The sequence below is a fragment of the Balaenoptera musculus genome, chromosome 4, assembly GCF_009873245.2.
Source record: "Balaenoptera musculus isolate JJ_BM4_2016_0621 chromosome 4, mBalMus1.pri.v3, whole genome shotgun sequence".
Classification (NCBI taxonomy): Eukaryota; Metazoa; Chordata; class Mammalia; order Artiodactyla; family Balaenopteridae; genus Balaenoptera; species Balaenoptera musculus.
The window spans coordinates 71,846,803-71,863,965 of NC_045788.1; the positions used below are offsets into that span (position 1 = coordinate 71,846,803).

Here is a 17,163-nt window from a genome sequence, read left to right on the forward strand (position 1 = left end):
GCTTCAAACTTTTGATTTTTGCCAATCTGTTAGGTGAGAAATGTATCTCAGTATAGTTTTAATTTGTATTTCTCTTACTGTGAGTGCTTCTTTTACTGTTCTTTAAAGCCATGATCCAGAAGTTGCACATTTGGCACCCGTGCTGTCACTCTATTGGCCAGAGCTTAGTCACTTGGCCTTCCTGACTGCTAGGGATGCTAGGAAATGTAATTGGTATTCTGAAACAATATGTACCCTGCTTTAAGTCAGGGGTTTTACTGCTATAGAAGAAGGGAAGAATGGGTATTCAGGACAACTTGCTGTCTCTGCTCAGTGGATGAAGCATTTTTCTTTATTTTGAAGGCAGTAGGAACCCTGGGAAGGAATTTTGTTTTTTTACTAGGTTTAATATCTATAAAACAATATCTGTTCAATGTAAAAAATTCAGTAATATAAACAAGTACAAATAGTAAAGTAATTTACATTGTCATGGTCTGAACATATTTCTAGATCAGAGAAGAGTTTATTTGTCCTTTTAATTTTTACTTCTTTTGCATTATGAAAGTAGTACATATTCCTAATAGATTCAAACAATACAGAAGTATGTGGTGTAAAAAAGTGAAGTCTTTTCATTTCAGTCTCTTGCCCCAAAGTAACTGCAATTCGTCTGTGCACTGTATTTCTTACTTTTGTTATTATAAACAAAGCCACAGTGAATAGTCTTGCACCTATCTTTCATTGGTAATTCTTAGGAAGAATTTCTAGATGTGAAAGTGCTAGGTGGAAAGGTGTGCAGATTTTAGAATTTATTCAAATCTGCCAAAGTGCTCCCCTCAAAAGCTATACGAGTGCCTACTCCCTCTAATGGTGAAGGGATCTGGGGGGAAATGGGTGTGGCCGTGCTTAAGGTTGGGTTCTCTGTATAATGTGGACCTGCCTTAACAGGTCCTGGCAGGAGTCGTGACGCCTCAAAACATTTTGTGCCTTTAAAATTCCTCATTCATATATTCAGCACCTGTGCCATTGTGCTGGCCTGTCCAGGCACAAGGTGGGAGCACACCTGGACTTAATGCTGCAGAGGAGCTTTCCAGAGGGAGTCAGGGCCTTGGGTGCTAGTCTTAGATCAGCCACTAACCTGGGAACTGGGCAAGCACTTCCCCTCCCCGAGCCCCAGTCTGCTCTTAGTTATAATGAGAGGGTCCGACTGGGTGATCTTAGGTCCTTCCACTCCTGCAGTGGTGATTTTATGAGTTCGTGACACGTACTTTGAGGAGAATACCAGGCAAGGTCACTGCCAGGTTATGTCTGGTGGTGTCTACCTCTTGACTATTACGGTGTCATGGTCTGTCTGTTCTGGTTAAGAGCTAGAGGGGGCAGAAGTCACTAGAGGTCTGAATTAGTTATGCAAACCAGAAAATGGTCAGAGCCATTAGGGACTATGGCTAAAGTGCTGCAGGAGTTGAAAATGGGAGATTAGTCTTCCAAGCTGGTTCTGAGACGTTAAGCCACATGATAGAGTCTGGCTACATCTGCCAAACACTCTGTCTGCTCTTAGTTAGTTACCCCTCCTCTTGCGCTTCAGATCTCAGTGCCTCAGGCCAACTCAAGGACTTGGCTCCACCAGATAGGTGTCTCCACCCTCCCACATCATTAACCCCTCACTCTCTACCAGATCATTTTGGCACATGTACATGCGTGTGCACACACACACACCACGACACAACTTCCTGTGTGTGCTACCACCCCATTTCTCTGCTTCCCTTTATAGAAAAGCACCCCGAGAGGGTTTCTTGTACTAGATATTTTCATTTACTTTCCATTTTTTTCCCCAACCTAGTTAGATGGGGCTTTTGCTCCTACCACTCTGTTTATTTGTTTATTCACCAAAAGATGTTTTTTGAGCACCTGCTATGATCCAACAACATTCTCTGTTGGAGCTACAGCATGTACCAATTCAGTGACAGGTTCTTGCCCTGTGGAGTTTACGTGGGGGGAGGAGATAGACAAGGAATACGGTAAATAAGTAAATTGCTTCTCTGTGGGATGATAAAACTATGGAGGAAAATAAAGCAGGAAAAGAAGATGGAGGGTGAATGTGGTGGAAGGGGTGCCCAGTTTTAAAGAGGGAAGAAGGACTTCACTGAGAAGTGAGGGAGCGAGTCATGCAGATGCGTGTGGGAAAAGGGGACGGCCAAGCCAAAACCCCCAAGGAGGGCGTGTGCCTGGGGGGCTAGAGAAACAGCAGGAGGCCTCTGTGGCTGAAGCCCAGTAAGTGAGAGGGGCGTAGTGTGAATGAGCATGGGGGGTGGTAGTGGGAAGATTTGTGTCGGAGGAGGAACAGATTGCCTCTCTGGGAGTGCAGGCAAGGCTTGGTGGGCCAAGATGGCATTTCATCACCATCTGGAAGGACGAACAGGAATTCCCCGTGATGGGCGGAGGTGGCATATCCAGACACCACTGGTACTTTGAGGTAGCTGAAGCCTAGTGCCCTTTGTGGAGGAAGAGGAAGCTGAGAAAGGAAGGCAGGACCAGACCAGGAGGGGCTCTGAATGCCTCTGATATGGCTTTTATCAAGGATGCCAGCAAGCCCCTATTTTGTCAGATCCATTGGCTACATCTCAGACCATTATCATACGCAACCTGTCAGCAGCTTTGACCAAACAAACCACTCCCGCTTGTCACACTTTGTTTCTTGACTTTGTGGACACCTGCACTCTTGGTTTTTCTCCGTCTCCTTTGCTGGCTCCTCCTTTGGCTCATCCTGTAATATTACAACACCCCAGACTTGTTCCTCTTGTCACCATGTTTCTAATACATGTGGTAGACGCTCACATATAATATGTGCTGAGTGTCCTCGCATTCTGCCTTGAGGTGCTAGACCGCCTAACAATAAATGCTGAGAGACTGTGAAGCCTTTCTGCCAGGATTAGCCCATGACCTGCCTTGATGTTGTAATAAATTGAGGTAGAAGAGGTTGAAAGGTTGGAAAGGGTAGTTAGGGTGCTGTGCTATTTTCCTTCTGGTCTCAACTAAAATGAGGTGGGCTTCAAGACAACTTACTTGGAGAACTTACATTTTGTGCCTTGGAGTTTGGAGGTCACAAAATGGTGTGTTAGTGTTTACCAAAAGAAGTCTAAAAGCCCCCAAATGAGGGTGGAGTGGCTCATCTGGAAGCAGAGCAAAGAGAGCCCCTAGAGAGAGGGCTGTCCTTCTACCCAGGCAGGACACTGCCGCCTGGACTTGATATGGACAATGGGAGAGCTGCCTGGAGTCATCTTAAGGGCACCTGTGCAGTGAGACTTCTAGGAGGGTGTGTGACTCAGCCAGAAGGGTGTCCCACTGAAGCCCAGGCTGAGGGAGGAGATGCCCAGATAGAGGAGGGAATGGTCCAGTGGAAAGATCTCTGCGGAAACCACAAAACTGTCCCAAGAAGGGAAGACCAGCTCTTGTGTATCTGCCGTCCCAGGGCTCCAAGAGCAGACAACAATGGCACCACCCTCAGAAGACTACATCTTGCCCTTTCATTAGCCAACCCCTGCATCCAGCCCTGGAAGGGTCAGAGATTAAGGAATAGGAGAGGAGGACAAACTAGAAAGTAGTGAGAAGGCCAGCCTCCAGCCCTGCTACCTGGCACCCCACTCCCACTTCCCACAGCCCTGCCAGGCCTGGGTCAGGGCAGGCTCTAAACTGGATATAAGTTGTTGGGTTTTTTTGAATTTTATTTTATTTTATTTATTTTTTTATACAGCAGGTTCTTATTAGTCATCCATTTTATACATATCAGTGTATACATGTCAATCCCAATCTCCCAATTCATCACACCACCACCCCCACCCCCCTGCCACTTTCCCCCCTTGGTGTCCATACGTTTGTTCTCTACATCTGTGTCTCTATTTCCACCCTGCAAACTGGTTCATCTGTACCATTTTTCTAGGTTCCACATATATGCGTTAATATATGATATTTGTTTTTCTCTTTCTGACTTACTTCACTCTGTATGACAGTCTCTAGATCCAAACTGGATATCTAAACTGGATATAAGTTTGAGAGTTTGGGTATTCAAGCCAGACTGGACAGGAGTTATTTGATTAGTAGACTGAACTGGACTCCCTGCCAAAACAAAGAGGTTCTCTGTTATCTGAGAATGAGTGGAAAAGCTACAAGACTTGCGTGAAATTTCATCCAGGGGTGGTAAAATAGCTTACAGAGGAAGTTGAAAGGGATAGTGAAAGAAGTGGGTTTATTAATAAACCGATTACACAGGCACCAACACAGTAGGACCGAATGCTTGTGCCTGAGCAGCAAGACAGACATGGACAAAGACAGAAACCCTGGAGCCAGGGAGGCAGTGTGGCCCGGGCAGTGCAGCCTGGGCCCCGGGACAGGTGGATCCAGAGGGGGACAGACTGCCATAGGCTGCGGGCTGCGGGCTGAGGGGAGTTGGGAAAAGTTTCCTTTGAACAGCTGGAGGCAAGCTGACAGCAAGACATGCACGCTGCTCAGAGGCAGATGAGGACTCCTGGGAGGTCCGTCAGGAGAAGGTAGGAGGGTGTGGTTTCTCTCCTGGGGCCTGAATGCTGAGCCTGAAGCTGTGGGCTGTGAGATTAACCCCCAGTTTCCTCTGTGAGAAGGCTCTTAGCTGCCAAGCTGCCAGACTTACGTTCCTGCTGCTACCCTGGCCTAGAGTGAGGGGCTTCCCCCGGGCACTGCGGGGGCATTGGCTTGATGCTGGCTAGAGGCACAGGAGAGGTCTGGCGTGGGGCCCGAGGAGCTGCTGCCAGATGGCAGCAGGGTTAACAAAGTCCAGAGGAGGAAACGTCACTCAGCTCTTGATAGCAGCTGGAATCCACGCTATCGGGAGTAGACATCTGCATCCCTCGGAGACTCTCAGGCCACGCGGGCTCTACCCCAAGGGGCATTTGAGGAACCACGATATGAAGACTGAATTAAAAGAAGATATGTGTTTTCCTAATGTCCACGTGCTGTCTGTGGGAAAGAGAGGTGTCTGTGGGCACCAGCCCCTCCAGCCTCTGGACTTGAAGATGGCATCCAGGGAGCTCTTCTCTGGTGGAGCCCTCTGTGGGGACGGCAGCAGGAGCTCCAGGCTTGCCTGCTCCCCCATAGCTGGAACACCGTGTCGTTTGGGAAGACTGGCATACCAGGGGGATTCAGCGTGGACTGAGCCTCACACCTGGCTGCTCTGTGCAGAGGTGACTCTGGATGTGGCTGGCATTCCTGGTGCCACACCGTGCTGCTTCTTCCAGGGCCACTGGGGAGGCTCCCTGGAGAACCAGGGGTTAGGGTCCTCCTGGTTCAAACCACTGACACTCAGCCCAACCTGTAGAGAACTTTCCACCGCTGATGTATGCTGACCATCCTCGTGCTTCCCGCTCTGGCCTTACTGGGGATGTTTGTTTCAGTACCAGATGTAGCCCAGGCAAGCCCTCGGCTGAGAGTGGGCATTTCTCCATCACTTCATCCTCTGGCAGCTACTCCTTTCCTCTCATAAGATGCATCACTGTTCTGTAGACCACTGAGAAAAGTCACTACCAATTAAATTATGACTGACAGTGTTTAATTTTCACATTGATCCTAGCTCATCCCTATGGTGAAAAAAATATGTGTCATAGAATACAAGAAATATGGTAATACAACCTGCTTAGGACGTGAGGACTAATGAGATAATGCATGTCAAATGCTTAGCACAGTGTGAAGCAGGTAAACAATAAGTGATATCTAGTTTATTCAAATCCTCCAGCAGCTCACCCCTGCCCCCAAGCAGACCCCTGCCCACCTCTCCAGCCTCATGTCCCACCACTTCCTCTGCCTCTGCTCTGCCTGCAGTGGCTTACGGCAGGACCGTAGTGCCCCTCCTCCTGAAGTGCCCCATCCCCAGGCCCCCTCTGGTTAATGTCCTCAGCTGGCACTGCCTTTGGAGGCTCTTCCCTGCCCACCCCACCGTCTGTGCAGCCTCCCACCTCCCACAAGCTTTCATACAGCAAAGTCACCCTGTATTGTTTACTTACCCATCTGCCTCCTTCCCTAAAACTTGACTCTTTGAGAACAGAGGCTGAGTTATTTATTTTTGTGTCTGTGTTCTTAGCACAGTGCTGGAACATGACAGAGGCCCAAGAAATGTTTGCTGAGTGAATGACACTTTTCTCCTGTTTAATAATACCTGAATTTGCATAGAGCTTTGTCATATAACAGGTTTTTTAAAAAGCAATTTCCTTATTGCATTAACCTGAGCAGGTCAGGACAGGTGGCGATGCCCTTATTTCCAACTGTAGCTGGAACAACTGGGCACCTCTTAAGGGATGCACCTGAGTACACAGACCCTGGTCCTTGTTGTCCTCTGCCACCAGGGCAGAATCACCTCCATTCCCTGTACTAGTCTGGCCAGTTAGCCTAACTGGGCAAGGCGGGGAGGACCCTGCGTTGCAGGGGGGAGCACTCACCCCCTGCCCTTGGATTGGGCTCAAACCCCAGCACCACCCTGACACACAAACCTTTCCCTGCTGCTTTTTTCCGCTCGATGCATTTCAGGAAGGGTTATTAAACCACTCACCATGACCTTACTTAACCAATACTGCATTTTTTGGAAGAAAGATGTGAAGATTTTTAGGTCTGAAAAAGAAAATAAATCTGTCAGATACGTGGTTGCACATGTCTCTCTCTCCCTCTTTCTCTCCCTTCCTGCCCGCCCCCACCAACTGTCTTTTTCCTGGTAAGACAGTGCAAATTCCCGCCTTCTGAGGCAATACTGTCTTTGACCTCCAGGTGGTGCCCTCCCTGAGTTTTCAGACCAGATGCCTTTCCTAAGCTGGTGGCCGCTCTGACTCATACTCCACCCGTTGACCCCAGCAGGAACCTTCAGGGAGACAAGTACATTCTCCCCACCCCCATTGCCCCCACCATGGAGGGCACATTTTGATGGCGAGTTTGATGCCTTTCACCCTGGCTCTGTGGAACAGTTGCTGCCAAAGCCAGGGGAGCCAGCCGTGGTGGTGAGATGAAGGGGATTGTCAGATTAGCGCTGGTGAGCCATCTGCCATGAGCCCCTTTGCTCCCCAGCAGGGCTCTGAGGGACTGGACATCCAGAGCCTGTAACCAGCCCTCTCCTCCCCACTGCAGGGAAAGGCCAAGTGAGTAGACCAACCAGCAGGCTGTGGGCCTGGCCTGATCTTGAAACCATCCCTTATCTTGCATTGAGTAAACATTTATTGAGTGCCTACTGTATACTTGGTAGTGTGCTGAGCACCCGAAAGGGTATGAGCTGGGAGGAGAAGTTTGTAGCTGGGCACCAGCCAAGTGGAAGTCAGTGGCTTCACAGTGGGAACTATGAGGAACAGTTATAGCACTGGAGACATTATGCCATGGACAGGGAAGACCCTACATCTGGAGCACTCTTGGTCTGGGAGTGAGAAGACTGGAGTTACTCTGGGCTTAGCCTCTTACTAGAAGTGTGATCTTGGGCTTGTCCCTTCACCTGTGAGGGTCTCAGCTTGTCCATCTGTGAGGCTCACATGTCAATCTGACCACGGCAGGGGCATTTCAACTAAAGCTGCTCTCAGGCTGAGGGGCAGGGGAGCTGAGCGGAGCCAGGAAGCAGCGGAGGCAGGAGGGGCCGTGATGTCAGAGGAGTGGCAGGCTGTTCAGGCTCAGAGAGGGCAGAGTCCTTGGTGGGGAGTGGGTGAGAAGCATGGGAAAGGAGGCCTCGCACGCCCCACTCCGGAAGGGAAGCATAGGAGCAGGAAGTGGTTGACCGAGGAGGAGAGTCTGCCGGAGGGGGTCAGATCAGGATGGAGGAGCAGGAAAGAGACTGTGACAGGGAGATCTGAGAGGGCTTCTCCAACAACGTAGGAGGGAGGCAACAAGGACCCAAACTAATGCTGTAGACACAGGAAAGAAGGCACTGATTCTAATGACGCAGCAAAGGAAGGCAACAGCAGCACAGGGTTAAGTGCAAGGGCTGTGTCCTCACACAGGCCTGGGTCCTAATGCCCTCCTGTCCACTGGTTAGCTGGGTGACACTGAGCAAGGTGCTTAACCTCTCTGAGCCTCAGTTGCCTCATCCAGATGTGGAACAATTTAGTATCTATCGTACTTTTTTATAGGTTGGTTGTGAGGATCAGGTGAATGAATGGATGCAAAGTGCTTAGTTCAGGGCCTGGCAGCTGTCCTTTTGATCTTTCTCAGTAATATTAATAGTACTCTTGACTCATTAGATGGGGAAGAAATGAAGGGGCTGGAGGAGTTGAAGATGACAGTGAAACTATTAGCAAGGAAGAGGAGCAAGCTTGGGCCACTGGGCACTTGGTGTGTTGGTTGGTTAGGATGAGTTGGGGACCTGTGGGACATTCAGGTAAAAGTGATGGGAGGAGGAGGTGGGGTTGGGAGAGAGCCATGACTCCCCAGGGGTACACTGGAACAGTTACTCGGAGGTGGCGATGGGGCTGTTGCAGGAAAACAGCTGTCACCCAGACCAGCAGGAACGTCATGAGTTTATTCAGAATGCTGGCTGAGGACTCCAGCAAGCTCCTGCACCCACAGACTGCTGCTACTTATCGTGTCGTCAGAGCTGTGATCCAGGAACAGTGTGCTTCCACAGGTCAAGTTCAGTTAAACTTTTTTCGTTATCGGTGTCAGATGTAATTAATTTTTAGCTGGATAAAAGGACTGTATGTACTTTATGTTGTGTGATACTGTGCCATATGAATCAAACACAAAGCAGCTGGAAATTTCCATGAACGTAAAGAAGATGAGGCTGCCTAAGCATTGAGTGTCATTTGACGGGAGGTGCACTAGGACAGGACATTGGGGGACAGGTGGAAGAAAGGGGTCAGGGAGGATGGAGGAGATGCTTGGGTATCATTAATGCAAAGGGAGGAGTGAGGGTCAGGATCCCTAAGTGGTGCTTACACAGGTGCAGGGGGAGAGGCTGAGGCCAGTGAAGATGGTGGGGGTGAGGGATGAGGGAGGCGTCCTTAGCATGGGCCGCCCTGGACACCCTGGAGCCGCATGGGACTGGGACCCAGAATGGCAGGGAAATGGGAAACTGGAGAGTGTAGCTTGTGTTCTCAGAAGCCTGGCCGTGGAGGGAAGGAGAGCAAGACGGTGGTGTGAGGGGGTAGGATCATTAAGAAAAAGATCTTTAGGATATGGGGACATGGTATTTACAGACAGTCATTCACCTGACAAACATTTATTGAGCATCTGCTGTGTACAACGTTGGAGGGAGGGAGCCAGGGGCAAGGGAGGAGTGGAAGTTGCATAAGAGAGGAGGATGGATGGCTGACGGTGTGGAAGGTGAAGGGTGAAGTGGCAGCCTTGACAGTTGGTGAGAGGAGTGGGGCAGAGACTTCCAGGGGAAAGTCCGCGGGGGGCGGGGGGGAGGGGGAGTGGCTTTGTGAGGTCACCCGTGAGAGCTGAGCGGGGCGGGGGTGGGGGGGGAGGCTTTGGCTTGGCCACCATGGGGAGTGGGGGTGAGCGTGTCATGAGCACTTTGTTAAGCGGCAATTTCCTTCCTCTAATAAATGAACTTAATTCTCCATAATTGAAGGAGAAGGCACCAGAGGTCAGTTGACGAAGCTTGAATTTGGGTAACATGAAGGAAAGCAGCTAGAGACCAATTACTTTGTCATTTACACAAACTCATTTCCATGATTAACTAGGGGTGAAGCAGGGCCAGAGTTCCCACAGGCAGGGGTCAGGCCCCCAGGAGGCAGCTCTGCCCTGAGGCTACGCCTTGGCAAGGGGCACTTTCATGGCCACGGGAGACTAAATCCTGAGGGATTCCACGAAGAGGCAGGGCCCCGCCGTCCTGAGGCTCCAGCACATCCAGTCCTTGCACCCAAAAGACAGCTCAGAGGGGGCCCTGCAGCACAGGGCTGCCTCCTCATTGCCCCGTCCCCCGGTTCAGCTCTGCCTCTGCCTCAGCCTCACTGGTCACACCGGAGCCAGGCTTCCCCCTTGGGTCCTCTGTTTCCCTAGCTGTGAGAGTAGTAGTCAGGCTAAACGGACTCCAGTGATCCTTCTAGCACCCAGTTCTCTGAGTCTACTTATGTGGCCCTTAGCTGGCCTTGCAGGAAACAGTCAACCCAAGTACACTCAGAGAGAGTATGTTTGCTCTGACCCTGTACTAAGCCCCGTGGGACCACACAAAGCTGAGGGGTGTTTGCTACCTGCAAAGACCAGGTGTGTCCACTGTTCATATTGATGAACAGCTTACCAGGTGCCAGGGGCTCACCACATGACACCCAGCCAATAGTGCATGGTTCACAGAGGATGGAGTAGTGGTTAGGAGGGTCTTGGAGTGGAGCTGGACTGGGGCCCCCACCCGACATCAAGGCTTGGCTGAGCCTCTAACTTGCTGTGTGACCTTGGACGCTGCGTCCCCTCTCTGGTCCTCCAGAGAGGGCTTGGCCTGGAAGACTCCTGAGGTTCCCCTGGTTTCTGGCAAGAGGGAGAATACAAGTGAAGGCTCAGAGGCAGGAATGAATAAACAGGTGCCCAGGTGCAGGGAGCGGGATGAGACTGGAGGGAATAGGGTAGAAATGAGTGAGGTGAGGTGGGGCTCCAGGCTGGGGGAGGGCTGGGTCATGATGGGTCAGAGATTCGCTGCAGGCAGAAGTGAGATGAGAATTGGACACAAGACTGAAGGGAGGGTCACAGCCAGCAGCTTAGGCCTCTCCATCTCCTGTCATTCCTGGGTGACTCTAGAACGTGTCCCGAGAGCCTTGGACAAGAAGCTGGCAAGTTATGGGGAAAAGGAATGAAAGTGAGGAGGGGAATGGCCTGCAGGCTGATGGGTGATATCGGAGGCTGAGCCCCGTGATGAGTGCGGTTCTGTCCCCTCCTGTCCAGGCTTGTAGGGCCTGGTTAACAATGCGGGCATCTCAATGTTCGGGGGATGTGGAGTTCACCAGCATGGAGACCTACCTACAAGGAGGTGGCGGAAGTAAACCTCTGGGGCACAGTGCGGGGGACAAAATCCTTTCTCCCCCTCATCCAGAGGGCCACAGGTGAGTTGGAAAGGGACCTTCTTCCTGCCCCCTGGGCCTGCTCTACCTTTTCATCTTTGCTCAGCAGACTCAGCATCCACTGCCCTCACTGGCTGACTGCATGACCCCCAGGGGCCCCACGGGGCCGTGGATGGTGGCCAGCAGGGATGCACTGGACTGGGGGGCAGAAAGAGATGTGTGATTTTCAGAAAGTAGAGCAGGTAAGACGTCAGCAGTCTGCACCGAAGGCTAAAAGATTACAGTTGTAATCCCAGTCTGGGAACCTAATCTAGACAAATAACCCCCTTTGTGCACAGAGCTGTGTGTACACGTCAGGTATGGAGAGGGGTGTGGTTAAGTAAATGTTGGTATATCCATTCTATGGGTTACTATGCCATAGTTAAACAATGAGACAATTGTGGTAGTAGGTGAAAATAATAATAGTAATAATCAAGATTAGAAATTGCCAAAACAAATGCCCAAACCATGTTAGGTAGCCAAATGTAAGCAAACCACCTAAGAAGTCCCTGACTCAGATTTTCTCCCTATAGTAGCAAACAATTGTGGCAAAAAGGGGAAGATCCATACCCTCCATCCCAGCGTCCCAGCAATGACGGGAGGAACCCAGAGAGCAGCTGTAGGGTTTTGGAAGAAAACCCCAATCCTTCAGCAACTTCCAACATAGAGGTTTCTGAAAGGTGTCTCCTCACAGTGCCCAGGTGGGGCTGTGCCTTAACTTCCTGGGTGCACACCCAGGGCGAGTGGGTCTCAAGTCTGCCTGGGCTTACGGGGCAGGCTGGATGGCTCCTCCTCCATCCACTGCCCCACGGCTGGCAGAGGCTGTGGTCAGCTCCTAGCACCCCCAGGCTGGGCCTATGGGAGAGCTTCTCCAGCTCCCCACTCTCTCCCAGTGCCTGAGACTCTGTCCACATGTCTTAGATCTGAAGTCAGGTTCAGAGCCCTGCCCCTGCCTGCTTGGTGACAGAGCCCGACCAGGTGATAACAATTTGGGGTTATTGGCAATAGGAGAACATGGCAGGCGAGACAGAGCTTGTTGTGTGTTGCTCATTTTCCTGTGCCCTCCCGCTGTGTAGGCCTGCTTTCCACTCTTTCCTCCTCCCCTGTCCTGCTTGGGAACAGCCAGCTACCCAGGAAATAGCAGAGATGCTGATGCTGATGTGTGGGCCTGAGCTGGCCTTCATTATAAACGAGGGGGCGCCCTGACCCTGGCTGGTTCAGAAGGCGGAGCCCCAGCCTGACAGGCCGCAAAATAGCTGCCAGGGGCCAGGAGGCCGGGTTCTGGCCAGACCTCCAGAAACGTGCCAGGCCCCAGACCCTCTGCAGGTATTGTTCCGTGAGCAGGACTTTGCTGCCTTCCTCCGCAGGCTGCGCGGTCAGCGTCAGCAGCAGGCTGGGCCGCATGGCCCACGCGGCCGGCCCCCCGTACTGCATCACCAGGTTTGGGGTGGAGGCTTTCTCTGACTGCCTGAGCTACGAGGTGCACCCACTGGGAGGGAAGGTCGGCGTGGTGGAACCCGGCAACTTCAACGCCACCACCAGCCTCTACGGCGCTGTGCGCATCCAGGCCATCGCCAATAAGATGTGGGACGAGCTGCCTGAGGGGGTGCGCAAGGACTACGGCAGGAAGTACTTTGACGAGAGGGTCGCGAAGATGGAGACCTACTGCAACAGCGGCTCCACGGACACGTCCCCCGTCATCAGCGCTGTCACCCACACCCTGACCTCCGGCTACCCCCTACACTCGCTACCACCCCATGGACTACTACTGTTGGGTGCGAATGCGGATCACGACCCACTTGCCCGGAGCGATCTCCGACAGGATCTACGTACACTGAGGAGTTTCACACTGGCCTCTGTTGGGGAGCCCTGGGGGGAGGGAAGAGGACGGAGGGAGGGAGGGGGAGGGGCTTGTATCATTACCTCTTGATTACCCACTTGTGGATTATCCCAATCCCAGGAGGACCCACTACCAGTCTGAGCGTTAACCAGAGCAGGCAGCCCAGCTCAACTCATGTGCCCAGTGAATGGCTCGGGCCTTCTCAACTGGGGTGCAGAGTGGTGCGCAGGGCCCATAAACCTCAGGGCAAACATGGTGAATCTGTCCTTCTGGAATTGATTTTATACAACGATTTTAGGTAGACATCTTTATATTAAAAACAGATTTATTATAAAATAGAATCCAAATCCTTTATATTTTAAAGCCAAAGCATCAGTTCAAAAAATTTATCTCAGGACTTCCCTGGCAGTCCAGTGGTTAAGACGTCGCCTTCCAATTCAGGAGGTGCAGTTTCAATCCCTGGTCAGCTAAGATCCCACATGCCTCGGGGCCAAGAAACCAAAACATCAGAAGCAATATTGTAACAAATGTAGTAAAGACTTTAAAGAAATGGTCCACATCAAAAAAAAAAAAAAATTTATCTCATTTGATCCTTAAACCAGCCTCATGAGTAAAAAGGGCAGTTTTTTTTTTCTTTTGTACATGAAGCATTTTTGGCTCAAAGAGGATACATGAATTACCCTTTTATTGCTTATAAATCAATTTTGCTTATATTGCTTTATATAAAATATAAAGGTCCAAGTCGTGCGTTCCTGCCACTGCTGTAGAAACATTTCACAGTTTATGTTCTGGGGCTGCTCTGGATCCAGTTACCTGAGGATCCTGTGATGAGCTCCGTACCCTCACCTGGGCCATGTATACCATGTGCCCACCATGCACCTCTTTGCATGTCCTTGGTGCTGTTGTGTGCAGCTTGCAGCCAGTGATTCAGAGCTGAGTGGAGGGGGTGGCAACGTTCTGGAGATTTCCATTTGAGGTTTCTCCAGCTTATCTTAGGACAAACTTGTGTGGAGGTGCTCATTGGCTAAGAGGTAATTTGTTTCTGGTTTGGGTCCGCTTGGTCTTGCCTGGGGTGGGACCCATGTTGATGGGACATTCTTGGCAGGAGCCGTGATACATAGGATGGGCACTGTGGCCTCTCCTCCCCCAGGGGTGGGTCCAAGTTCCCTGTCTGTCTCACCTGGTGCTTACACACACACACACACCACACACACACACACAACACACACACACTCACCACACACACACACACACCACACACACACACCCCACACACACACACACAACACACACACACACCCCACACACACACAGTACACACACACACACTGTTCTATGGTGCCCAGGGTGGCCTTCATTGATGGCTCACCTTCCTGCTATGGACTTATTTTTAATTAAACCAGGTCACTGATCAGCAGAGTCTGTGTTATCACTTCTTGGGTTTGGGTTTTTGTTTTTTTTTTAATAAATTTATTTATTGTACTTGTTTTAATTTTTGGCTGCGTTGGGTCTTCGTTGCTGCTCGCAGGCTTTCTCTAGTTGCGGCGAGCAGGGGCTACTGTTCATTGCCGTGCGCGGGCTTCTCATTGTGGTGGCTTCTCTTGTTGTGGAGCACGGGCTCTAGGCGTGCAGGCTTCAGTAGTTGTGGCGCACGGGCTTAGTTGCTCCACGGCATGTGGGATCTTCCCGGACCAGGGCTTGAACCCATGTCCCCTGCATTGGCAGGCGGATTCTTAACCACTGCGCCACCAGGGAAGCCCTTGGGTTTGGGTTTGAAGGCCAGTGTCCCTGCAGTTGCCCAGAGCCTGCATGTTTGGACCAAAACCAGGCAACACCCTCCTCCAGGTGTCTGCAGTCCTTGGGACAGGTTCCTGAGTACCAGCCCTTCTGCCTCGCCCTGGAAGGGCCAGGCCTGCCACTAGAGGGTGCCCTGTCTCCTTTGCAGCCAGAGTGGCCTCAGCTCCTGATTTGGGAGCCCCCACCCAAGCCTGAGGTCTCAAAGGGTTGGTGATTCCCCACCTTGGAAGTGATCCAGGCATAAAGACACAATGCCCCTTTAGAAACAACTCTTCCTTCTCTTCTAGTAGCTGCCTGGCTTAATCGTGGAGCCTGGTGCCAGGAGAAAGCAGAACCTGGAGAGCTGGAACCAGCCACGGGGCTCAGGCAGTGCCAAAGAAGGAGGGGGTCTCACAACGAGAAAATTCAGCCGGCCTTTTGGGCCTTGATCCCCTCTGTCATCAAGCAGGGATGCCCTGCCCAGCTCCCTATCTGCACGGTGAGTCCCAGAGGGCCTGTGTGGATGACAGGGTGGGCAGGGAGACTGAAACCCTCCAGAGCCCAGGGAGGGACCCTTGATGGTCATTGTCTTTACATAACAAGAAGAGCGTTTTGAACCACAAGGCTTGCCTTTCAGAATCTCATTTTTATATCTTGGGAGATTTTGCTTCCATGCTTAATTTTATTAAAGGAAAATGTATGCAGAACTTGAAGTTACTCGTGTGCACGGATGCCTGGGAACTGGCAGGAAAGGGAGATGGTCATACGCTCTGCGTCAGGATCAGCAGTAAACCGAACACTGGAGAAGACGCATCTGTGTCTGCTGGGACCATCAGGCATTAAGTCAGAACTGCTAGGCTGGCCTGCAGGCTGCCCTGATTTTTAATTTTTATCCCAGTGATTGGAAAGCCCAGAGCAACTTCCCTCCAGATCATCTCAATGCTAATGAAAACCTCACAATTACTATTCACCTTTTGGCAGCTGAGAGCCTCCTTGGGGGCAGGTCTCGTTTTGATCCTTACAAGAGACAGCTGAGGTGGGCAGAATAGAGGTGGTTGTTCCCATTTTATAAATGACATAACTGAGACCCAGAGGGGGGAAGTGACTCACCCAGCATCACAGTGGGTCTGAGCAGATCCAGGGCCAGCACGAAAGTCTCCTGAGTGGTGCTGTTCACCGTCACCTCACTCTGTGGCCCCAGGAGCCCTGGGAACCAGGTGGATGGGTCAGGGTTGCCTGGTACCTAGACCCTCACTGCCTGTCGGCAGAGCTGCCCCTGCTTGTGGGGGTGAGGGGAGGCTGCCACCTGCGCCCACTGTCTGGGGCTGCTGGGGACTAATTGTGTCCACCAGCACCGCCTTGGGTGGGAGCCTTGTCTCCAGCACCCTCCCCTTGGAAGGATTCGCTCAGTCGGTGAGGCCTGAGGACCCATCTCCTGTTGTCTATTCAGGCCTGCAGCTCTGGGCCTGGGCCCCTTGGAGTATAACCCCATCTCCCAAGCAGCCCGTACCTGTCAGCTATGCAGGGCAGGGCGCTAGTGAACAGGCACCCGCACAGGGCCCTGGGCCAGGAACCAGGCGTTCACTGTACCATTGGATCCTCCTCAAGGCCTCTGAGATGGGGGGAGAGTCCTACACCCCAATCCCACTCTGCCACCCCGTGGTGTAATCTTGAGTAAGTGGCTCTGGTTCCAGGGCCTCCGGCGAGGTCTCAGGCAAGAGGAGGGGCAGCGTGCAGACAAAGCCTGGCACTGCGGGCGGGGGGTGTGGGCTGGACTCGGCTTGCACCTGGGACTTTGCCCAGCGGTACCTCTGTCTGTGGGGACCCACGGACGGGTGCCTTCAGCCCGCGCTGCCCCTCCCTTGATGGCTGGAGGCTGGGTGAGGGCTTTTTGCAAGATGCTCCTGACGGCGCCTTGTTACAGAACACGTGCTGCGCTTTACATTCCATCCGGGGCCAAGGGCTGTGCAAGCAGGTGACAAGCCGGCCTGGCCCTCCCTGCCATGAGCTGCTCCGAGTGCCTCCGCTGCCCAGGGCGGTGGGCTCTGCCAGACTCCCCACTCGGGAGGCCTGCTCATTTCCTGTATTTCAAGCGGGAACTGGCTCTGCAAAGCTGCACCAAGTCTTTCTGGTGCAGGTGCAGACATGAGCAAGCAGAGGCTCTCTCGGCTTAGGTAGCACCGGGCCCAGGCTGCCAGAGAGCAAGCAGGCACATTGTGCAGTGCTGGGCCCAGTCCACAGCCAGCCCCGCCCCTCCTCTCCTCTGATTCTCACAGCGGCCTTGGGAGGTAGGCGGGGTGGGGTTATTACCTCATTTTACACATGAGGAAGCAAACTACCCCAAGTCTCTCACCAAGAGAGGGATAGAACCGGGTGGCCAAGTCAGATCTAACCTCCAGCCCAGAGCTAGTGATGCATGAAAAGCTGGGCAGATGGCACCCGGATCTAAAATAAGGAGGGGAAAAAAATACCTCAATTATGTAACAGTGAGAAAGATCCGTAGGCATACGCATAGTACAACCACGGAGCGCTGCCCCATAAGCCATC

General features: G+C 52.0%; 1 protein-coding gene across 1 annotated transcript in view; it reads left to right on the plus strand.

The window, feature by feature from the left end:
• BDH1 (3-hydroxybutyrate dehydrogenase 1) overlaps positions 1-12,849 on the plus strand; it is a 33,150-nt gene extending 20,301 nt beyond the window's left edge. Inside the window, 7 exon segments of the mRNA XM_036849671.1 lie at positions 6,760-6,775; positions 6,847-6,986; positions 10,854-10,886; positions 10,888-10,914; positions 10,916-11,003; positions 12,368-12,729; positions 12,731-12,849. Coding sequence (XP_036705566.1) covers positions 6,760-6,775; positions 6,847-6,986; positions 10,854-10,886; positions 10,888-10,914; positions 10,916-11,003; positions 12,368-12,729; positions 12,731-12,838 — 774 coding nt within the window. The 3' untranslated portion in view covers positions 12,839-12,849.
• The last annotated feature ends 4,314 nt before the right edge of the window (positions 12,850-17,163 follow it).